At 39.8% G+C, this 24743-nt stretch overlaps 3 protein-coding genes across 3 annotated transcripts; 2 read left to right on the forward strand and 1 right to left on the reverse strand.

The window, feature by feature from the left end:
- Nucleotides 1–600: 600 nt before the first annotated feature.
- Nucleotides 601–7432, forward strand: LOC108598148 (LIM homeobox transcription factor 1-beta). Its single transcript, XM_033294768.1, is given in 4 exon segments — nucleotides 601–996; nucleotides 999–1104; nucleotides 5893–6771; nucleotides 6841–7432. Coding segments are annotated over 4 exon segments (1635 nt in total). The 3' UTR covers nucleotides 7095–7432.
- Nucleotides 7433–9523: 2091 nt separating this feature from the next.
- Nucleotides 9524–10609, forward strand: LOC108599137 (U6 snRNA-associated Sm-like protein LSm2). Its single transcript, XM_017985926.2, has 3 exons — nucleotides 9524–9865; nucleotides 9921–9988; nucleotides 10083–10609. Exons 1-3 carry the CDS (start codon nucleotides 9863–9865, stop codon nucleotides 10297–10299), a joined length of 288 nt encoding a protein of 95 aa, XP_017841415.1. The 5' UTR covers nucleotides 9524–9862; the 3' UTR covers nucleotides 10300–10609.
- Nucleotides 10610–11445: 836 nt separating this feature from the next.
- Nucleotides 11446–24167, reverse strand: LOC108600154 (gonadotropin-releasing hormone receptor). Its single transcript, XM_017987551.2, is given in 8 exon segments — nucleotides 11446–12701; nucleotides 12703–12916; nucleotides 12985–13136; nucleotides 14579–14787; nucleotides 14900–14932; nucleotides 14997–15147; nucleotides 19088–20056; nucleotides 23969–24167. Coding segments are annotated over 7 exon segments (1752 nt in total). The 5' UTR covers nucleotides 19850–20056; nucleotides 23969–24167; the 3' UTR covers nucleotides 11446–12470.
- Between the last annotated feature and the right edge of the window lie 576 nt (nucleotides 24168–24743).

The raw sequence follows: 24743 nt of genomic DNA on the forward strand, positions 1-24743 counted from the left end.
ACAAGGGGACTGGGGGTTGCACATTGGCTGGTCTCGTTGCAACCCTTAAAATGCAAGTGGGAAATTCTCTGATTTCATCTCAATTGTTCAATTGTTCAGCGTTGTTGTTGTTGTTGCAGTTGCTTTTGTAAACATGCGACGGCGCACTGAGTGTCGCCAGCAAACGAAAGGGTGCGAGAGTGAGAGTGCTAGCTACATATGTGTTTGGGGGTTCATTTCACTTGGGACTTTTCGACGACTGTGAACTGAAGGCATAGCCAAAGTGAAATGCTTTGATTTTGCTGATTGTTCGATCACACGCAAACTGACAGCGAACTCAGCTGGTTGTCGGCGCGCATAGCCAGAGAATCAGGCGAATATTAGAACTACACGAATCTGTTTACTGACAAAGTCGAGTGTCTAACAGAGTGTCAATCAAGTGCATTGGTATCGGGTTGTTTTTTACTCTTAACACATCCTAATGTGCAAAGTTCATGGGAACCCACTCGAGTATGTGTGTGCGGCTTGAAACTGTGTGCGCTTAGGCAGAGAAACTATTTTTTAGTCGAGATCTAAATAAGCAGGAAGAGTGCTTGCGCTTTACGCCTCTGTGCAAATACAATGTTGGAGTTCTATCCAATGCCCACGAACCTGAATCAAGTCGGCGGAAGCTTGTACTCGCTGCAGCAGAATCATGGAGGTGCGCGCTTCCTGGATAGTCCGAGTGCAACGAGTGTCGATGTAAACAACACCATCAAAAATGTCTGCTTTCCGAGCACTAACAGCATCAGCAGCAATAACAATAACAACAACAACAGTAGCACACCGAGCAACAACCACAATTTGCCAGCAAATATTTCTGGGAGTACCAACAACAGCCCAATATCAACAGCTTCATTAACAGCATCTGTAATACCCTCAAAGCAACAACAGCATCCGAGTCACGCAGTCTCGCCAGCCCAAATTAACAGCTGCCCAACGCCCACTGGACTCAGCCCCAATAACAACAACAACAACAACATAACAACAATAACAACAACAACAACATCATCAACAATCGATCAGCGTCGCCGCTAACGTTGGCATCGACATCGAAATTGTCTGCCGATTGCAGTGGACGCACAGGTATGTTCCAAAAGTATTTTGCACCGGCAGTTAAGGCATTTACCGGCTCGCTCCGCCTCACTTCGTTTCTAGGACTTTCACGTTTTTCGTTTTTGGCATAGTTGTGTGTGCGTGGCGTGCGGGGATTGCTAGTGTCGGGATTGGGGTCGATGTGCGGGTAGGGTAATGCGATGTGGCAATGTAGATATGCGGGGTGAGTCGTAGGCAAATGTTTCCCCAAGCCAGAATGTGCGTGCTCCAATGCTTTAGCAACGGCTAGTTTGCGTAGCGTTGCGTTGGCCTAAATACATTTCGTCTACTTGGGTGTGATATTCAAGGCCAGTGGTGGTGCTAAGCAATTAACTTTAACCCTTAAGCAGAGACCTAATTTAATCTTTAATTCTTGATGATGACATATCAAAACTTATTTGATTACACGACAGCTGAAAGTATCGTTCTCATTATTACTATAGTCGAATTATGTTCAATATTAAAATTCAATGTATTCTTTATTGTTATTTACAACATACTTAATTACTCTGTTTCAAACAACTCAAATCAAACTTAAATTAAAGCACTAAACTAGGAAATATTTAAGTTGGTAATACATCTATTGCATATAGATAGGCTAGTTTTTTTCTAGTCTAATAGGCTATGTCGCTTTAGTTTTCTTTTCATAGTTATTTCTCTTATGTTTCAACTGTTTAGATGTGGTCGTAATTTATTTATTTATAAACTAACTTTTCTGGCCAGGGTTGACGAGTCATCTGTGGGCGCTAAGACACTCCCTGTAGTAGCAAATTAAAGTCATACAAATTATGATAATTACAGAACGGAGGAGTGTAGTGGTAGCATCTACTTTTTAGAGAAAACTATAATAAATTTAAAATATCTGTGTGGATTTTGGTGTGATTTTCTTTTATCTAAATTCTTGACTTCGACTGAAACTAATCGAGAACACAGATAAAGAATTTATGGTTTTGGTTATATACAAAATCAGAATCCATGTTGGCATAAAAATGGGCCGTCTACTAGGGCAGGGTCAAAGAAAGTGATTTAAATTGATTTATGTATTGTGCCGATATTTTTAATACTGAGTATTTAAAGATTATAATTTTCATTTTCATGGCTAGACATGATTTATTTATTTACCTTTTCATTTATTTAATGTCATCTATGAACAGTCGACGGGAAGAGAAAATGATTACAAAAATTATTTTCCAATAATTAAAATAAGTATTCAAAATTAAGTTGTTTTTTAAGTTGTATAAGCTTATATTTTTGGAGTGTTAAACAGATCCAATATTCGTTGAGTTGGGAAAAATCATAATACATAGCCATGACCATCTCTCCGTCCTTCTGTCTATCTGGATGTATAAGCAACTGATTTTCAGCAACTATTAAAGCTGGAGCAATCAAATTAATGTATGAAGGTGCCCACAATATTTAAAGCAAAATTCTAAAATGCCCAATGCCCAAATTTCAGAATTTTCGGATAATTAACTTAGTTGTGCTTGCTGACGCTACAACGAAAACAAGCTGTGGTGCGTTAGCTGTTTGGTGTATATGTGTTTGCGAATGCGTGCATGTGAAAGCTGCAATGCCTAGTTAATTTAAATATATTTTTCATAATTAATCCAATTTATGCTGAAATCACAATTTAGGCAGTTCTTGCAGAAACCACAAAAGTATTCAAGAAAAAACACACATACAAGTTTGTCTTTCAGTACCCACAAGTGTGCCAGACCATTAGGGAATATTGAGACTGCAGAGACAATTGTTGTCTGCTACCTGGGAGAGAGGCGAGCATGGGTTAAACTCTTAGGTTTGCCAAAAGTATGAAAACATGTTGACCACACAATAATTTTGACAATGAACCTGACTAACGCCCACAGCTTGGATATATCCTTATGTACATATGTATGCAGCAGCCAAATGGCGATTAAAGCAAACACACACATATATGCACACACTCATATGCCCTTGAGTGTGCAGCCTCAAAGAAGGCAGCACTTTTTAGCTCTCGTGCAATGGAAGTGTTGTTAGCAAACTTTTCGAAATTTTGGCCAAAATCCAAAGTGTGCAAACAATGTGTGATGCATATGTGAGCGCAGGCCAGGTCCTATCTTCCGCCCACTGCACGGACTCTTACAGACGGGAAAATATTTCCAGCACACACACACACCCACACATGCAATTTGTGTTGATTGGAAGCTGAACGCTCTGCTTTCCTCTGAAATTTCTATTAATGCTTGCCAAATGGCAGCAAATAGTTTCCGTTTCCGTTCCCATTTGCATATTTGTCTCAGCTCTTGCCAATCACTTGATTGCTATTGCTCAGCTATGAATTTGAATTTGAATTTGACGCCTAACTTTAACGCAATGCTAGCCGGAAACCAAAACCAACATCAACTGCTGCCACAAAAGCCCGATTGGTGAGGAATTTCTAGGCATTTGTGGCAGCTGAGTATTCAGATCCTGCCAATAAATATGTTTGCATTTGTGCGATATCGACCTCGGAAATGAACACTTTCTGCGTTAGCTGAAGTTTGTTGCCTTTGCACTCTCCTCTGCCGTAATGTGAGGGAGAATAATCATAACATATGTGGGCACAGTCTTTAATAGGCGAGCGGTGTAATTAAACTCGAGCTGCCATTATGAACTGTCATTATGTGTGTGTCATTGAAGTTGAGTGCCAAAAATCTCCGTACTCCGTGCTATATAAACAGTTTAGGGGCTTAGCTGAGACGCACAGGTATTTACCTGAAAATATATGCCATAAGTTTGTCTGGCTGTCAGTACGTCATCGTCACCCTGCGTCCGTCTGGCAATGTGTTGCTATAAATGAGCCATAACGCGTGGGACGGCTCGAGGCATTAGGGGACGATAAGCGCTTGCCCTGATACCGATAATAAGATTCCCGGTGATAGCTGATAACTAATAACTGATAGCACAGTGTTGATAGTTGATAGCTGAAAGTCAAAAGCTGACAGCTCTGGGTGCTGTTGTCTATTATCTGGTTGTATTTCATAGTTGGGCTGGGCACTGGCAGCAGTGTCGGTGGGTATTGTGGAGTTTATTTTGAAATTATCTGCCATTTAATCTGAGAATTGTGACATGAGTGTGCCGCACTTGTTTTAGCCATGTTTGCGCCTGAACAAGTCGACTTGTAATTAATCAACACACGGTCGACGCACGGCTTCTGTAGTGCCCCAACCGGTAAAATGAATTGAATATGAACAACGCAAATACACACAGTTCCGTATTATCGCTTATATCGGATTTCGCTAACCCCCCTAAGCGCTGTGTCCCCCACACCGAGGTAGTCCATATGTATTTGCACTCGCTGAATTGATAGAGTATAAAAAACTGCAGTAAAGACCATAAATTTAGATTAGATTACATATAGCGAAATGTGAATAGATGACAGTCGCCAGCAATAGCAACAGCAACAGGACAAAACAAAATAGAAAAGACGATAAAATAACATTCCCCAATAAAAGACAGAAATTCAAAGCGTTATTTCACGATCCTTTGTATCGCTTCCCATTCAAAAGCTCACAAATCCACAAGGCAATTTTTGTTCGGTTTTCAAAAGCCGTTATCACAAATGCGATTCTCTTCGACAGACAGACAGGCACACTCACACATTTACTGTAGAGATTGGGCGTTGCAGTGCTGCTGGCTTTTGTAGCATACTTTTTTGGGCGAGCGCGTGCTCGTTTGAAATGCAAACAGTAAACACTTCTCTTCTCGTAACATCCATCGTAAACAGAGTTACTACTCGCCTAGGGGCAGGATACTTCGTATATCCATATTTCTGGGCGTCCCACCACTGCTGCTATTGCTGTTGACAACTGCGCTGCGCTGGATTAGCACACAAAACACCGTCAGGCACAGGGAAATGGTTAGATGTGTTGGAGCGAAGCTCGCTAGGAGTACGATACCACTCTCTTTGTACATGGGATTAAGGCTGTTTTGACTGTTTGCTGCCTCCACTTTTTTCACTCCACCACCCCTCCAAATCTCCACGCTTTAACGTTCAGCTCAAAAAAGCTGCCATTGTGGCATTCATAAATCATGCACATTTTTCAGCAAGAGCCTTATACACACAGACACATACACATACATACACACCGTAACGCCTTAGCATTCATTTTCGGTTGCTTCGCACGTCATATATATTTTGTATGATTACTGCAGCCATAGACGAGTCCTTTTTTGCTTTTTTTGAATAGAGTGTAGATTTTACAACCATTTTATAATCTAAATAGTCTAGAGTACTGGCAAAGAAATATGTACGTATGAGCATTGGTGAGCCAGTAATAACGGTATATTCTAGCATTCCATCTTTGGTATACAATCAATGTATGGGAGTCGGGTACAATACGGGTGTTTCATAAGTCCAACCTAGTTTACGTTTCAATTACGCATCAACAAGCTATCAATACAAGCTGTTACAGGCGGCAACAGCGACAGATAATTTTTTGTTTCAAAGTACTTTTGACTGTCACAGCCATGGATTGCAAGCATTCGCTGGCGTAAGTGCAAAACAATAAGCGAGACAACAGCCGAAGCCGAAGGATATAGGAGGATGCGACGGGCAAAACATTTTCACATGACTTGACAAAGTCCTTATTCTCGTCTGGCGTTTGCCAGCATATGTCATGATAAATTTGCTGGCGACGTATGCTGCCAACCCAAGCAAAACGTTAGAAGTTAAAGATGATGGGTCGAAGAGTCGTCAAATCGATTTTATATATTGTTAACTAACACGCTCATTTTTTTTTTATTATTTTCGTTTTACAGAAGTGGGTCATATTAAATGCGAGAAGAACTACGAACTATGCGAGGGCTGCGGACAAAAGATCCATGACAGATATCTGATGAATGTCGGTGACTCCAATTGGCACGAGCAGTGCCTAGCGTGCTGCTACTGCGGCATGCAACTAAATCACACATGCTACGTGCGCAACTCGAAGCTCTATTGCAAGCAGGACTACGATCGACTGTTTGGAATCAAGTGTGCCGCCTGCTGTCACTCGATTCTGCCACAGGAGCTGGTCATGCGGCCCATACCTAACTACGTTTTCCACCTATCCTGCTTCGTTTGCTTTGCCTGTCGGTTACCCCTGCAGAAAGGCGAGCAGTTCATGCTGCGGGACGGACAGCTCTTCTGCTATCGTCATGATTTGGAGAAGGAAATGTTCCTGGCGGCGGCTGCAGGCCAGCACTGTGGGTTTGTGGGCCTCGACGAAGAGGATCTGTTGCGACCGCGGGACGGACGACGCGGCCCTAAAAGGCCGCGTACTATACTGACCTCACAGCAGCGGAAACAGTTCAAAGCATCGTTTGATCAATCGCCCAAGCCGTGCCGAAAAGTGCGTGAGGCGCTCGCCAAAGACACTGGGCTTTCGGTCCGAGTGGTGCAGGTCTGGTTCCAGAATCAGCGCGCCAAGATGAAGAAAATACAACGTAAGGCGAAGCAGAACGGTGTTATCTCTGGCAGTGGTGGTAATGGCCGTGGTACTGCTAGTGCTACTGCCTCAGATGATAAGGATGCGAGCGAGAAGGAAGACAAGTGCGTAAAACAGGAGCATGGGTCGGATACCGTGGGCTTCCTCGGCAGCATGGACAGCTCATTTGCCAGTCGGCCACTTAACCCAAACCTGCCGTTCTCTCCAGATGGTGAGTACTTATCTATTTAGCCAACTTTGGCTCTAACTAATTGAGAACAAATTGTCTTTATTGTGGCAGATTACCCGGCCAATTCGAATGATAGCTTCTGCAGCTCTGATCTCTCGCTGGATGGCAGTAACTTTGATCAACTGGACGATGATGCCGACTCTTTATCGCTGAACAATCTGGAACTGCAATCGACCAGCTCATCGGGCAACCACAATCAGCACTCGAATCCGCACGACATGCTAGCCAATCTGAACACGAGCCTTATCAATCCCATCGACAAGCTATATCTCATGCAGAACTCATATTTCAGCTCAGAGCACTAAATGGTCAGTGGTCTCTTCCTGACCCAGAGAGTCGTCACAGTGGTACGAATTTATTAGCGTTAAAGACGTGGCCTCGGGCTCCCACGGTAGCAGCGATTTATTTGATGATAATCGATAGAGGATAATAAATAGTTAGTAGTCGACATAGACTTGGGTGTGATACCAAGTTGCAATGCGATTTCAAAGGATTGTAAGAAAAAATAAAATGTGATTATTAAGCTAAACCAAATTTTAAGTACGTGGCGCGACGAATTATTTATTGTTAGTTTGAAGTAACTACATTTCGAAGAGCCAAAGGGTAAATTCAATGTGAGCATACCTATGTTTGTAAATAATTATAGAGCCAAAAATTGTTAAAATCAAATGTAATTTATATTTGAACGTCAATAAATTATGTATTAGCAAGTGCAATTCTAGTCAATACACTCACAAATATTTTAAATTCTCAAGTTAATCCACTAATCAATAGCTCCTGAACAGAAACTACACCATTGTAAACAATAATATTATAAGCAGATTACATAATCAATCTCATATCTGTTTTTGCAGTCATATATTCAACAAAGTGTTTGACCCTGAATAGAAAATTTGTAAAAGGGCATATAATGTATTTAAATTTTATGTGCAACATACAGAAGCGTGGCATTCTCCATCAAGTATATTTATTCTTGATTAATCTGATGAGCTGACTCTGTGTGTGTGTGAGCTCCTGTATCTCCTTTATCTATGGTTAGAGCCAAATATTATGGAACAACATACGATATGGCGTTTTTTATGTTTTTTATTTATTTATTTTTTTTTATTAGGTTGTTTGGTAATGGGACTCCGGGTTTTGCATTTCCAGACCCAAAATACAAAAGTTTTGAAAATTCCAAAAGATATCGAAAACTACTAAAGTGATTGACAAATAGTTATCAGAAAATCTAAATGTTTTCGAAAAGTCTAAGCTGATCGAAAAACTAAAACCATTGGGAATATTGCCATAAGAAGTGACAAGTTTAATAAATACCGACTCAATTGAACTAGCGTGCAAGGTCAGAAAGAAAAAACAATGTGACGTTTTAATAACCTGATGCAATAACCTAAACTGATATAAGACGAAAACAATTTGTGTTTATAAAGATGATAAATACTAGAATTTAGAAGACGGTGGGCAAGCTAAATAATAGGCCTCTAGTGCTACGCTATGGGTTAATCGAGCAGTGGTAGCCCGTGCTTATTTAGAGGCTTATATTAAAGCCGATATAAAAATAAATAAATAAAATTTGTATCAATATGTATGTATGTGCATCCTGGCAGTATGGATTACTTATTATTATTGTTATAACTTATTTATTTATTATATTTATATTATTTTTTTGCAGATATCCCGTAATCAATAAAAATGTTGACTGCGCCCAAATTTAATGCGTTCATGCTTTATATTTCCTGAAATATTCTTAAGCCAAAAAAAACGAGTGGACAAATTAAAGTTGGGCGCAACCAACTTTTAGATACACTTTGACTAGGGCATCGCAGCAAACACATGCATGCACTCATGAACACATACACACAAAACAGCGAACGCGTCACAACTCGTTTTCGCTGTAGCGTCAGCAGCGTCGCCGGCGTCTGCATCGGCAGCGACGTTTGTATGGCGCGTCAGCACGTGCACCCCTCTGTCTATATTAAAAATTGAAATGTTAATAATTCCTATCATTCTGAAATTACAATCGGTCGACAACATGACTAGGCAATTTTGCGATTTTTTTTAGATTTTTGAAGATTTTTGTACTGCTTTATATATAGTTTTTTCGATTTGCGGGGGAGGGGGGAAGGAAATAAAAATAAATAAAATAAAAGCGTAGTGTCCTGGATATAGGAGCACCTACGTACCAAATTTGGTGGCTCTAGCTCATATAGTTGCTGAGAAACACGCATTCATACAGACGGACGGACGGACAGACAGACAGACATATCGTCGAGCCGATCAAGAATATATACACTTTATGGGGTCTTCTACGGCTCCCTTCCCTGTTACATACATTTGCACAACTTCATGATGCCATTTTTCCATTTTTTACAAAAATGTCAAAGTGTATAAAAAGCAACGGTCAAAGGTGACTATCCTAAGGAAGGTGACTATCCAGATGTTACAAACACTGGCTTGGAAACCGCTGACTTGAAAAATACCTTTTGAATTCTCTTAGGTAATTAGATACCCACTTCGAAAATTCTTTGGAAATCCAATCATAGTTAATTTATTTATTAAAAGACGATAATTAATCGAAACAGTATAAATAACGTCAGTCTACATTTTGCTTTGAAAAGCTTGAAGAAAACTCAAAAACAAAAATTGAAAATTATATAATTCAATATAATAAATTATTTTTTAGACCAGCAACCAGGTAAGATAAGTATACGCTTTGATGAAATATTTTATCAACCGCAGGCTCTACGCGTGTATGAGCACCAAGAGCACAAAAGAGCAAAGGAGAGTACGACTTACATCATAATTCTTAAATACTTACCGCCCCGTAATTCAAAATATCAACCTGAACGTATTTTCAATGAGTACACACCGCAGATTTTTTTAATGGTTACATTTCACCCCATTTTGTGGAGCACTGTTATTTTTAACATTACTGTGCTCACATTCTGTTAAGACAGCTGTTGCATTCATCGTTCGAGCTATCTCTTTCGCACAGATGGTTCATACGTACGATTGTTAATGAACTAGTTCATGTGTAAAACTATAAACAAACCACAAAACAATAAATTCATTGGAAATGGTAATGATATTAAGTACAGCAACGCTCTAAAATAATATTTCGCAATGTCATTTAGCTCTTCTATTCCTTCTTCAAATCTTTGGTGGGCAAGGAAGTTGTCGTTGAACTTAAAAATGACCTCAGGTGAGTGCCGGATTTTGTGCCGGTGTAAACGTTTACATACATATGTAGTAGGTAGAATGTGGAAGCAATAATAAAAATGTGCTTTAATATTCAGCATTTGCGGTACCCTGCATTCCGTGGACCAGTATCTTAACATAAAGCTTACGGACATAAGCGTCACAGACCCGGACAAGTACCCACACATGCTGAGCGTAAAGAACTGCTTCATCCGCGGCTCTGTCGTTCGTTACGTGCAGCTACCTGGTGAAGAGGTCGACACGCAGCTGTTGCAAGATGCGGCGCGCAAAGAGGCAGTGGTCAGCACAAGATAGAAACCCGGCATGTCGGATTGAGACAATTACCAGATGCGCACACCAGCACTTGCGCTGGGTCGATCTAGTCTGTGTCTCATGAGTTGTGTACTAAATTTAAGCGAAACTCCTTGTTAATGAACTCTGATTGAAAATAAGACTACCAATATATCTATATCTACATTCACTCTCTAGCTGGCGACCCTCAGTCGCCAATAAGTGAAAGCATCATAATTTCTAAAAATGGAACTATCAAATTTTGTGTATACAATAATATGTACAATTATAGAATGTTGCTCAATTGAATGATTATCACCAGTACCTACGCATATCCATACAAGAATGTATTACTTTGTATGCTTATTTTTAATGATGTTACACTCACTGACTTAAAGCGTGGGCAAGCACGCAGGACGTATTTTATTTCGGCGAGAGTCGAGTGGTCGTCAGCCGGGTCGCAGAATTTGTTCTGTCTGTCTTACTCGCAGAAAATAAAACACTTGTGCATTTATTCAACACTCGACAAACTTTATAGCAATAAAATTTAAAATCACCAGCGTGAAATTGCCAAGGCTCTGTGCATGAATACCGGACATCTGGCTATTTAGGGAATTACTTCTGTGAAATATCATGTTGACGTTTCTATGTACGTGCTGCTCGCCGGACAACACCGCCTCCTCAAGTTTCGAGTTTCCAGCCAGGCACACGCGTGCTTCATTGTTTAATAGCAATTGGTACGCGCATCTTTCAACGCGAAAACGAAACAAATATTTTGTAGCGCCTTTTTACAAGCAGCGAGTTGTCGATTACATTTGACTGTTCCTCACGCATTTACCGAGGGGACCTTTGCAGAGTTTGCGTGGTTGATGATGGTTGCCATGTACTTTTTGGGGGCGGAGCAATATATGCGCGTAAAAAGTGTAATAGACTCGTAACATGGGTGCTGTAAGATGCTAGGATGAATGTTGGCGATGAATGTGAACTAAGCAGGATTCACGTGGGGCCTTCTAAGCGAGGGCATCCGCAGGTTTTGGGTACTATCTCATCGACGTGGTGAGCTATGCGTGCTGCATAAAAGTTTGCTCGTAAATGTCTGCAACGCTCATTCATCTTTTATTAAATAATAAACTACACAAATTTTACAAAGATTATCTTATAGTACTGGTATGTGTGTATGTACAAAATATATACATATATATGTACAAGTATATAAATGAAAGTTTAAAAAAATTATCCGTGGGCATGTACAAAACGCTTGAATTAAACGAGATTGTTTTCCTGTACACGTTGTGTGAGGGTGTGCGTGCGCAGTTGAAAGGCTTATATAAAATTTAAAATACAATATATAATCTTAAACCTGAACAGCTTCCATGTTGATATGTAAATAAGGGTTCGGTAATTTCGAATCAACAAAAATATGCTAGCTGGATTCAAGCTATCTCCACAATCGATAATTCTAATCTACACTTACATATGTATGTATTTATAACATTTGCTTATTCTCAATGTAAGTACTGAAATACAGGCGACCCTCAGTAATTCGAACGAACTTCCCTATCGAAATCAAACTGAACCACGAAACGTTAACCAAATTGATATTTAATTGTAATTTTTATTAAAATGTTGGCTCTGCACTAAGTAAAACAAAAAGCATAAAGAACCAAATTAGTTTTGCCTTAAAAATATTGTTCGTTATCCGAAATTTCCGTTAAATAAGGTATTTGATAAGCCAGGGTTCACTATAATTAAGTACAATAATAAACTGAAGAAAACAATTGAGACAGACAACTGCAACTGAAGTTACTTATGTATGAATGCCTTATTTGCTTATTCACATTCCACTAAGGACTACAGCTACAATTACTACTATGCACACGAACAGTGTTCTAAGACTTGGTTCTCAATTAGTTATACTAATTATTGGTTTATCGGCCCAATGATCTGATCATCAGAACCGCGCACCCTTTATCTTATCCGCAATTGACAACAACCTCACGAGCTTTGGAAGAACCGAAAGAATTGTTCACTCTATGGGAAAAATCTTAATTATGCTGTTGTGGAAGCTCTAGAAGTACTTGATGTCGACGCGTTAGCTCCTGGCTCAGGCAATGGCAACAGGAACATTCTTCTTCCGCCCCGTCTGTGGCAGCGCCAACCCTAGCCTCAACCGTCACCATTGCCGCCAGCTCTGCTCACACGCTCGACACGCGCTTGTTGTCGTCCTCTAGATGACCCGCACCCAACTTAATTTTCATACCATTGGTCACACCCACGCCTACCCCGCCGCGTTGACTGTCGTAGCTAAGTACCACTGTGGACGGTGGTGTCTGTAGCAGCAAATGCTCTTGCTCCCGCGTGCAGTTCAAGTGTCTGGTAGCAATCGCGGCATTGTGGTTAGGATGTGGGCTGCGCACCGATGAGCTCCTTTCTCAGCAGGTGAGGCGTGACAGTGCTGCCAATGGAACTGCCCACCTGCAGGAGGCCGACTTGCTCCTTGAACGAAGACACTCCGGTGCCGTTGATTGAGTTGCGGTAGCAACTTTGCTGCCGAAATGTTCGCATTTGCCTTGAACTACCTCCGGCTCCATCCACCTGTGTCACAGCCGTTAGCATTGAAGGAGTGCGCTGTGAATCGCCTCTGCAAGGAAAAGTTTGTTTATACATTGCAAAGAGGAAGTGCCTGAAGTGATCGACTGATTAACTCACCTATTTAGACTGTATGCGTTATTGTTGCCACCACCGGCGCCGGATTTGTTGCCCTTTCCAGGACATAGGTGAAAGGCGCCGTAGATGAGCGGGTTGACGAGGCTGTTGGACATACCGAAGAAGAAGATGGCGTCCTGCAAATCGTCGCCCAGCTGCAAGCAAAACCATGCAAAATAAATGAATTCTGAGCAGGCGGTCTGTACTTGAGTTTGTTTTGCAAGCTGACGCAGCTTGCGGCTTCTAGTTCGTGCTACCTTTTTGTGGTTGTCCTAATCTCTTATGCTACATGCTTTTATGGTCGTAACTTGGCGGGGACCGAGCACCGACATTAATTAAAAATTGGGCATTAGAAATAATTTTTATATGCCCTGGAGCTGCACTTTGACATAACAGAAAGTGCAAAATATGAAAACATAGAAAAAAACCTGGCATTGGCCATAAAAAGGATTCACAGCATCTGGCAACTGACTATATTTCAACGCGGTTGTCAGGATGGATGAGATTGTGGATTTCTTGAATTCGTTTGGCAGCTGCTACTGCTTCAGACTAAATAACGCAACCCAGCCCGCCCCTTGGTGATTGATTTTCTTTCAATTTTATAAAACGTTGAAGGACCATTTGATATAATCGCTTTATATATATGTACATGGTTTGTGTTAGTAAGTAGATCAAAAGCTGTTTTGTTTCTGTTTTTGGTGTTTTCTTGTGGAGTCTGCTCTGCAAACTGGCAACCTAGGACAATACAAATATACAGTCGTATTTCGTCAGCTAAAAACACAAAAAAACAAGTGGACAAATTAAAGTTGGGCGCAACCAACTTTTATATACACTTTGACTAGAACATCGCAGCAAACACACGCATACACTCACAAACACATACACACAAAACAGCAAATGCGTCACAACTCGTTTTCGCTGTCAGCAGCGACGTTTGTATGACGCGTCAGCAAGCGCACCCCGCTAACTATATTGAAAATTAGAATGTAAATAAGTTATTAAACCGAACTTTCTAACATTTTCGGCATCGGTCAAATCCATAACCAAGCGTTTTTGTGATTTGTTAATAATTTTTTATTAATTAATATCGTGTTTTTTTCGATTTGCGGGGGAGAGGGAGGAAATACAAAAAAATAAAATAAAAGCGTTCGGGATTGGATATAGGAGCACCTATATACCAAATTTGGTTGTTCTAGCTTTGATAGTTGCTGAGAAACAGGTGCTCAAACATTTAGACGGAAGGACGGACAGACGGACATGGCTATATCGACTCAGTTTGTCTTGCTGATCAAGAATATATATACTTTATGGGGTCTGTCACGCACCTTCTGCCTGTTACATACATTTGGACAACTTCATGATACCCTTTTTCCATTTTTTACAAAAATGTCAAAGTGAATAAAAAGGCACACTAGCAGTGAACTCAACTAAATGATTGCTTTTTCTGCCTTGTCTCACAAGCTGATGGGCAATAGAAAAGCATGCAACGATAACATAAGGAGAGGTCTGCGAACAACAACTCTTTGGGGCTGCTTTGTGGGCCTTTGCCACGGGAGGGTTAGTGTCAATCTCAGTGTGGGCCAGTTGGCCTGCGTACCCTTTTGTCTGGATTCCAGAACATGAAGATTATCATCATGACATAGTAGGGAGTCCAGCAGATGAGGAATGCGATAATGATCACCACTGATATGCGTAACGATTTCATCTTGGCCTTATGTATTAGACGCTGGCGATTCGTCTGTGTGGGCAGTTGCTTTGTCGTCGAATAGTTAACCAGTTTAGAGCCCTGAAACATTTTTTCGCTGCCTGCAAGGAATCAGTAAAACCGACAAATGAAAAGAAAAGATACGGCATTAAACTTGGCATAATTTCTGCTACTATGGTAGGGTATGTAAGATTTCGATTACTCCTTACTCACTTGAGATAGTTCGAAATGTTGACATATAGGTGCCTGGAATATTCAAATGAGCTACATTAATATTGACTGCCGAGCATTAGGCCACATTCCTATTTACCGAAAAGTATGCACAGTGGCAGCAGGAACGTGAAGACTAGTGTGAAGGTTGCGTACATCTGTTCCTGCCAGTCGGCGGTGTAAAATCCGTGCGTCACACACTGATAAAACTCCTCAACAAAAGGACCTCTTGCCACATGGAATATGAAGAACTACGGAAGATACGGAAAATATGCGTGAAAAGAAACACACAAAATAGCAAAAAATAAATTCATTTTGATTGAATATGTTTTGCCTATCACTTCCGTCAAATGCCGTCGAACTCCTACAAAACATAGGTCCTTTGTTCACTTTCACTTAAGTAAATCCGCAGCTCAGAGAGGAATCTCAGCTGCCTAAGCTTTTTCTGCAACAATGGTATTTTGTCATAGACTTAGTACTAGCATTAAAATTCAAGCAATGAACACACGACACTTGTGGAGATAGTGAAATTGATTTGCGAATTCAACAAATATTCATTAAGCCGAATGCTGGGGACCGCATTGCATTTAATGCAGCACTTTTCTCTCTACAGTTTGACCATGCTTCTGGCTGGCTTAGGATATACTTTGCTGGTCAGCAAGTCTCCTCGCTCAATGGGAATAAGTGATTCTGTGTCCTTTGTCAGACCCAATTAAATCTAGAGCGTGCTGGAGCAGCCGTGGCTGTGGTTAGGGAAACCTGAAACAACGGCAACTGTGATTATAACTAATACAATAAAAGTCCTTTAATTTGTACACTTTATGGCTTTGCTAAGCCAGTCCACTGAAACCAGCCTTTGAGGATTCCGTGCGCTGCCAGCTGACGCGACTAGAAAAACATTCGCCATGCACCATTAAACGGCGCTAAATAGATACCATAGTAAAAGTTAAATTCTGGGCCAATGTGGGGGCAGCTTGTATTAAATCTCATTTTTATTAATTTTCTACACGTATAGCCATCAAGCAATTGCTCAACACGAGGAGGAGTAGCTTTAAAAGAAGGGACAAGGGATGAAGCTAACCGAGCTCAAGCAACAACGTGAAGTAGAGACTATAAATAAATAAAACTTACACCGAAAGATGAGGGTAGCAAACATTGTTTTTTTTTAAAAATTGGAGGGCTTGGGCACCTTTTTATTATTAAATAATAATTTTATTGTAGTTCAAGTCCGGCTACTTTTAAACTTAAACTGTGATGGAAACTAAAAGAAATGTAAACGCCAAGGAAGATAATTTTGTTGCTATCTTAAATTTTGTTTGTGAATTTCTGTCGCTCACGTCATACTGGCTACGCTTTTAATCGAAAATGGTAGTCTTACTACTACTGTAATGTAACTTTTTATTTTACTTTCTTTCAACCCACATGTGTTATTTTCATTTCAGCGAAGAGCACATATATATAAATGATTTTTTTTTTGTAGGATACATAGATGATTTAAATGATACATAAGAGTCAACTTGTACCATATGTGTAAATAAATATAGCTCTCTCATCTCACTCAAGGGAATGTGTAATAAATTATCCGTTTGTAGGTGTGTGTGTGTGCCTATTTGAAAGTGAAACTTCTTCAGAAGCGCGAAACATTTGCAACGATAAAATGCGATGTGTACTAAAAGCAATGACAAACCAGCAGCTTTGCGTAGGCAAAACGTAATATAAGCGAATTCGCAATAATCAAATGCACAAACACACACACGCACATACGCAAGGACATTTGGTAGGATCAGCATTTGCTGTTTATTGGCAGTTGAAGTAAATTTTCATTTGTTTTATTATTTGAGCCGCGTGAAAACGGATGACAGACTGCGTCACATATTGAATTTGATACCCTGGATATTGATTATTGAGACATGCCATGGGTTGCGCACAGTAAGCGGAGAAAACTTGTGCAATTTATTGGTGGATACCCTGCGAGCCTATTTAGCTGATAATCGTATGAAAGTTGGCACCAGAGCCGAGCAAGTGTCACGTTTGAATGCCGCATGAGTTTTATGCCGTAAGTTCAATAAAACGAAATGAAGAAAGTTTTAACCGTTGGCCAGATGCCGAAAGGAAGCATAGAGACTCCATAGCAGGCAGCACTAGCAGACCAACAAATTCTGATATTTGCGAAATTTATTTTAATTTGTGTAAGTCGTCGCGTTATAAGAACACCACTAATGCCACTTGAAATTCAGTACAGATTCGTGGAAAACTTGACAAATGCTTCGTAGTTATTGTCAACTGCTCGAGCAGTATATAAAAATAAACGTATAATTGCAAATATGATTATTACTAATTTTTGGAACTGCACGAGCTACTAGATTTTTATACACTTTGAAATTTTTGTAAAAAATGGAACGAGGCGTGGCAGAACCAACAAAGTATATTATTTATTTATATTATTTATATTTTTGATCAGCAAGACAAACTGAGTCAATATAGCCATGCCCGTTTGTCTGTCTGTTTGAGCAACAGTTTCTCAGCAACTTCTATAAGAGATAGAGCAACCATGAGAGCCAGTTTATATGTGTTACTATACCAAAACCCAAACGCATTCATCTTATTTTTATTTTATTTCCTCCCCCCTCCACAGCAAATCGAAAACATAGATTACACGGACAATATTAAGCCATTAATAAATAATAAAAAAAAAACACATACCCTTTTTCATGTCTCAGAACGATCGGGATAACTTGGGAATGATTGACTTTTCAATTTTCAATGTAAACAGCAGTGTCGCTGCTGACGCTACAGCGAAAACGAGCTGTGACGCGTTGGCTGCTCTGTGTGTATGTTCTGTAAAGTTCGAGTCAAAGTGTATATAAAAGTTGCTTGCGGCTAACTTTAATTAACGTGCCACATTGCACGCATTAAAAGTCAATACTTCAATACGCTTAAAGTCTAATATATTATCAGAGTGCTTGGCATACTCGGTTTTACTCACGGTATTTGCAATGCTTGCTTTTCAAACATTGTAGTATAAATGTATAGGTGTGACAAATCAAGGCAGCATTTTAACAAATGATAATAATACTTAAATATAAAGTTAACGTAGTGAATGTGTTTGGTGTTCGCTACTCTCGTACAGTTCTCTGTTGGTTGCCAGGCAAGAAACTCCATTTAATGAAAATTATTAAATTCAAAGACGTACACTAAATGAGAAATGTTATAAGGAAGCTGGCAGTAGTCTTACCGGGACACTGCCATATCGCCGCAAGGTGCAACGATTCATTGGAAAACTATTTTACAAGGAATTGGGCACTCCAACAGAAATACATTTAATAAATTAGAGAGTTGTATATATCACCATATGTATTTACTCACATATAGTATAGCAACATACTTATCTAGGCGCTGACTAGGCGTCAAGACTATTAAAACGCCACTCGTCCATAAATCTGCTGGGCAACTCAATTAGATATGCAAACGGTCGACATGCTTACTGACGCGGCAAATAAATCATGTAGTAAAAATGTGGAAATAACTGAGGACAAACAAAAGAAGTGATTCACTGCCATTTGGAGTGGGATGTTTTTGAATTGCTGTTGCTTGAGCTGGGTGAGTATGAAAGGATTCTAGAAGCACTAGATGGTGGGCCAGTCCAGGGACACATCAAAGCGTGCCATCAGCATCAACAATCGTCTGGTCGTTTCGTAAAACAACACACACACACACACACACACACACACACGAATCTCTCCGGGATAAAAGCCTAAGCCTCGCATCCAATGACAGCATTTGTTAGCTGGCTGCCGTGTAAGAGCTCGCGCAATGGCCCAACCCTTTGCTCGACTCGATCGCACTTAAAGTACGTGCTTTAAATGGGACACGTGCGAGGAGGCGGAGTCGTGTCATGCCCCTAAAGCTGCGCTAAATAAGCTCCTATGGAGAAGGCAATCACTTTTAATGCCACCCGTCTTAAGGAATATTTACGCACTTTCACATACGTATTCCATAAAGAAAACATTTCTTCGAGTAGGATAGACCTCTCGTAGAAGGCCCCGAGCTGAGCTGTGTCTCGCTCCCGGCTTTGTGTTGTTCTTTTAATGGAAGACGACAGACAGCAGTAAAAGTTTTCAATGGTTTATCATAAATAATAAATCAATTCAAATGGCTCTCAGTTACGCTTTCCGTAAAGTAAAGACTCACCTGGGGCAGACTGAGCACAAGCGACAGAATGTAAGTGCCGCCGAGAAGTCGGTGACATCGCTTGGCCATGTTGAGGGATTTCATGGGGTACTTAACGGCTATCCAGCGGTCAACGCCGATCAGGACAAGCACATAGGTGGAGAGATAGAGGCTAAACATCTGGAAGAGCTTGACTAGCTTGCATGTCAGCTCATTCGCTAGCCATTGCACCGTATAGCACCAAGCTGCCTCGCCGATGAGACAAAAGCCAGTGACCAGCACATCAGCTATAGACAGGTGGAACATCAACGAGTAGATGGCACTCCAGGTGTGACGTGAGTTGCGCCGTGAGATTCGTGTCTTGTATATATTCCATATCGTGAGCAGATTCCCTAGTAAAGAGAACACGGCCATTATCGCCAGGACATACACTTTCAGCAGGCCAGAGCTAGACAGCTGCGGTGCATGATCCATCATATGCTCCGGCACCTGCTCGGCCATCGGTGGCACCCCCAATACTGAAGCGTTTGTACCCAGATCCATTAATATGGTTGCGGTTGAACTAAGTGCCATCGAGCCCGGAGCTGGTGTGGTTGAATTAAAAGTAGTGGAGGCTGATGCATTGTTGACTAGAGTCATGCCCGCGTCGAGCATCTTGAGAGTGTAGGTTTTAAGCTGAGGGGCCACTGTTGCAATTCGTGAAAGGTTCATTGCCAGCGGCCAATTAGTATCCATGGTGGTATCTGTTCTCTCCAACATACTCCGGGACGCGAGGACCCCCATTATCGTTGGTCTTTATCGGTAAGAGTGTACTAGGTGATTTGCTTTACTTTTGTGGGCTATCAGTAGCTGAGCTTCATGAATCCATTTATATATCAATCTGCATTTGAAAAGCATTTGTCCTTTTTAGATATCCATTGCAAACTCTTATGCCCATCCAAAACAGATATTGCTATTGTAATGCATGTTTGAGCAACTGAGCATTTTTCACTGAAATGGTAAAACTGATTAGCATATGCCAAGCACAAATTCAGCTTCTAATAATAATAATAATGTAGGCACGTACGTACGAGTGTTCTCATTTAAAAACAAGTGGACAGGCTAAAGTTGGGCGCCACCAACATTTAAATACATTTAAATACACTTTGACACACGCATGCACTCACAAACACATACACACAAAACAGCTAACGCGTCACAGCTCGTTTTCGCTGTAGCGTCAGCAGCGACGCCCGGCCGCTGCGTCGGCAGCGACGTTTGAATGGCGCGTCAGCACATGCACCCCGCCGTCTATATTGAAAATTAAAATGTGAATAATTCCTAAGTTATTTGAACCGCATCGTTTTAAATACTTGCACAATCGGTGAAAACATGAACTAGGCAGTTTTGTGATTTTATTTCAGATTTTTGATTTTTCTACTGCCTTATATATGGTTTTTTTTCGATTTGCGTTTGGGGGGAGGAGGGGAGGAAATTAAAAAAATAATTAAAAAAAAGCGTTCGGGTTTGGATATAGGAGCAACTATATACCAAATTTGGTTGCTCTAGCTCTCATAGTTGGCTGCTGAAAAACAGTTGCTCAAACATTCAGCCGGACGGCGACCATGGCTATATCGACTCAGCTCGTCGAGCCTTGATCAAGAATATATATACTTATGGGGTCTGCCACGCCTTCTTCTCCCTGTTACATACATTTGAGGAACTTCTAATACCCCCCCCCTCCCCCCCCCCCGTCATCTTTTTTCCATTTTTTACAAAAATGTCAAAGTGTATAATAATATTTTATGAAAATTCATTTCAATGATCTGCATTTTTTATGCCTAATAAGTAACTGTCAGGGGCTTCCCAGACATCTATAAAAATTTTTATTTTTACATAGATTTTAGAAAAATCTGAACGAAATCGTATAAGGCAGAGCATCTATAGAGTCGTTATTGCTTGGAACGTGTAGTTACTGCGGCTACCATTAAAAAAAATCGGAATCTGTGTTACCTGAAGTTAGCTCGAGGCTTGAGGTTGATTTGACTTTCTGTGGGATATATATCTTATCTATATAAATATATATATATTTTGTTTTTCATTCGTTTTGTTAGTTTAAAGTAAAATCGAAAAATTAGAGCTTTGATTTGAAAAACCAAATACCAAGGTACAAGCTTGGAAGCATGAAAATTTTATATTATCTCTATTTTTTGGAAAACAAATTTTATGCTAACTCTTTATTTTTGTTTAAGTAACAAATTTATTTTAAAATCAACAAAATTTTTTTTTAGCTCAAGACCCAGCTTATAATATTAACAAAATGTTTTGGTGAACCTTTTAATTAAGTGTTTATATTCTTAATCAGCAAGACAAACTGAGGCAATTGCTGCATAACCGTCATCCATAGACAATACTTGAAGCAGATCGAGTTTATTTTGTTTCACCTAGTCAAAGTGTATCAAAGAGTATCACTATAATGAGTGTTTGTGTATGTTGTTATTGTTGAACATGGCTTATAAAGCCAAAAAAAAAAGAGTTATACAAAAACTTATTTGAAAAAGTAAATTATGTTAACATCAACAGTCGTACGATTCGTAATTGAAATTTAAGAGAATATTGTAATGTCATGCCAAATAAAAATTTGTATATTATCATTTTGGTGGTAATTGGCATTGAATTACAAAATCCAAGAATAAATAATTGGAAAAGACATGACTTTAGTTGAAATAAAATCGATTTACGATTGCTTTCGATTCCAGTGGGCATTTATTATTTAATTGAGCCTTTATTTAATTTCCTTAAATAAACATAGCCTTATGGGTAGCTCAATTACATTGTTGCATTCAATAAGCTTTAACTTCATAGCCGGTTTCCTTATATTCACACTGAGTAACTAACATAGGCAAGCCACTTCTGAGAAATTAAATTAATCCGTAATATATCACAGCGAGTATGTGGGCAATTCTGTGAGGCAACGATCGAGATTACTTTGCAAGCAATTTGAATAGAACGCATTGCATTAGTGCATACCAACATTGACCTTTGCAGCACAATTAAACAAGCGTAATCATATAGAGGGCCAGTTGACTTGTTAGTGTAATAGAAGCAGTTGACACAAGTGTGTCTGGTAAGCTGAAGTCAGAAGTACCAATAGCTCGCCTCGCATTGAGTTGCTTTAAATAAGGCGATCATATGCGGCCAAAGCTTATTTTCCAATCAAGCCCACAAATTAACTTTAATGGAGAACAACGACAGTGCGAATTTGTCGACTTTGCGCTGAATTCACAGGCGGTGGCACCAGCAGCAATTACAACACTGATGGCGTTAGCGACGATGACGGGAACGGAAACGACAAACGCCGAACTACTGCAGCGTAAGTTCAAAGTAAAATTCCATAAAATTTCATTTTGAAAATTAATTTATGAACATAAATTAAATTGAGTGCTTGGATAGGGCTGTTATTTCGCTTCTGGGCTGGCAATGAAAAAACAATGAAACCAGTTCAGTAAACAAATAGAACGTAATCAATGTTTGTCAAGTGTGGTATTCGAAAATCAAGCATACGCGGCATATCCCATGGGCATTCAATGGCACGATTTCAACATGTCTAACATTCAATTCAATCAATTTAGTCCGTCAGACCAGACTTTGACTAGCTGGCGTACCTTTGGAATTTTTCTATATATTTGCATTTCAGACTGCTCACAATACGTTTATGAAAACAATAGCCCATAATTATTATAACGCTAACTAAGGCTGTATATCATACATATATAAAATTTATCTCTGATTGACGCTTAAAGCGCAATTCTTTAGTCACTTAATCAGCTCGATTGATTGATGCCTGGTTGTTTGTCTAAGAATTTGATGGATTTCCATATGATTTTTCATAAAATTCCATGAAATGCGCACATGGTATGGTCCACAGCCTCCTTACAGACAGAAACTGAACTGGGCCATGCAAACGTAACGACTCTGGAAAGAATTAACAACTCGTTAGACCGATCAAAAAGGGCACAAAATTAATCTGTTATAAGTTTCGTATACGTCGTCTCTAGCTTAATTTATGCATAAATATTAGCACATTTACATTTACATACATATGTACGTACAATGTACATCGTTGTGTGTGTGTGTGTGCGTGCATGAGAACAATATCTTTTAGCATGGACTCCTCAAGTGTTTCTTGGCTTATTTTTGGAATTGCCAATGAGGTTGACATTGTTAATGGTTTGCCCACGGGCTAGTTCAATTGCGAATCTGCGTCGCTTCATCCCCGTTTCACAAATATTGCGCAATCTGTTATTGGCATAGAACATTCTTTAATATACTCTTCTTATTATCGTTTTAATTTTCGACCTTAAAAAACTTTACACATTCACTTGAGTTGAATTATTTAACAATATTCATCGTTCCTTGCCTTACAAGTTTATGAAAATTTTAAGTATCTTATAGGCTGTGGCAACTGACGGACACAACTCGAGTAAGTTGCCAGGCACACGGCAATATCAAAATGCTTAGGGCCGTTTGGCAAACAGGCAACTGAACTGGACTAACTGCCAAAAACGCAAAAAGTTTTTGTTTCACAAATTTCGAAACTCAACCCACACAAGTTGAAGTATTTGCGCTCGTTTGTGAACTGTATCCGTATTATGTGTCGCATTTATGAACATTTCAGTTGTATTTTGGCTTCGTCTAAGCCAAAACTCTGGCTTATTTGCACAGTTGCCCCGCATCGCACACACACACGTTGTTAGATCAGGTTGGAGACTCGAACTACTTTTGTTTTCAGCTTAAATATTAACATTATATTATAATTTGCTGTTACTCTTTTATTTTATTTTTTGTGACACCACACCTACCTACACACAAATACAAGGAAGCAAGTAAGTGTGTATCTGTGTAATCACGTATACTGCTTACTTCATAATTGTATCTTTTTGTCCACAATGAATAGCAAAGATCTAATACGTCTGTACTTTCAGAATATATTTTTTTCCTTTTATGAGTTGACAGTGTCAGGTACAATTGATTCAGCTTAAGAGCACAATATAATTTTTGTACAATCTGTACTTACAGATTCGATAAACGAATACCACTTGCCTTATAATAAAACGAATATTATAAATTGCCTAATTCACAAATTCACAGATCACTTGGTTTTCAGAGTAACTTTTGAATTTAATAGTAAAATTTAGTAAAATTTACTTAACACATAATAAATTTCTTAATCATATATTCTTTGATTAAGCCCATAATATGAATTATTTTGCTTAATTTAATTCTTTGCCCGTTTCGCATTTCACTTTCACTCGTTGCCATTATTTTCCTTATCTTATCAATTTGCTTTTTTGCTGCGAACATGCAAGTTGTTTCAAATTAGTACCGTTACCGCCGTTCACATGTCGTATGCTTTATTTTTCATTGAACAGAAAACGTCTGCTCACGTTGCATGTTCGGTGCAAACTGAACTCGACTTGACACAACGCAACGCAACGCACTGCGAACTCAAACAAGTTTGTTGGAGATGCCTGCGTATGATAGGAAACAATTTCATTCATGAAATGTGAGCGTTGCTCAGCGCGCAGCTGAGGAAACATTCATGCATGCCCCATAAGCAACACGCAACATGTTGAGGCGGACACAAAATCAAGGCCAACGCATGTTGAGCAAACCCTGTTATACCCCCCAACTCCAA

This window comes from Drosophila busckii, unplaced genomic scaffold (genome assembly GCF_011750605.1).
Source record: "Drosophila busckii strain San Diego stock center, stock number 13000-0081.31 unplaced genomic scaffold, ASM1175060v1 chrUn_07, whole genome shotgun sequence".
NCBI classification, from domain to species: Eukaryota; Metazoa; Arthropoda; class Insecta; order Diptera; family Drosophilidae; genus Drosophila; species Drosophila busckii.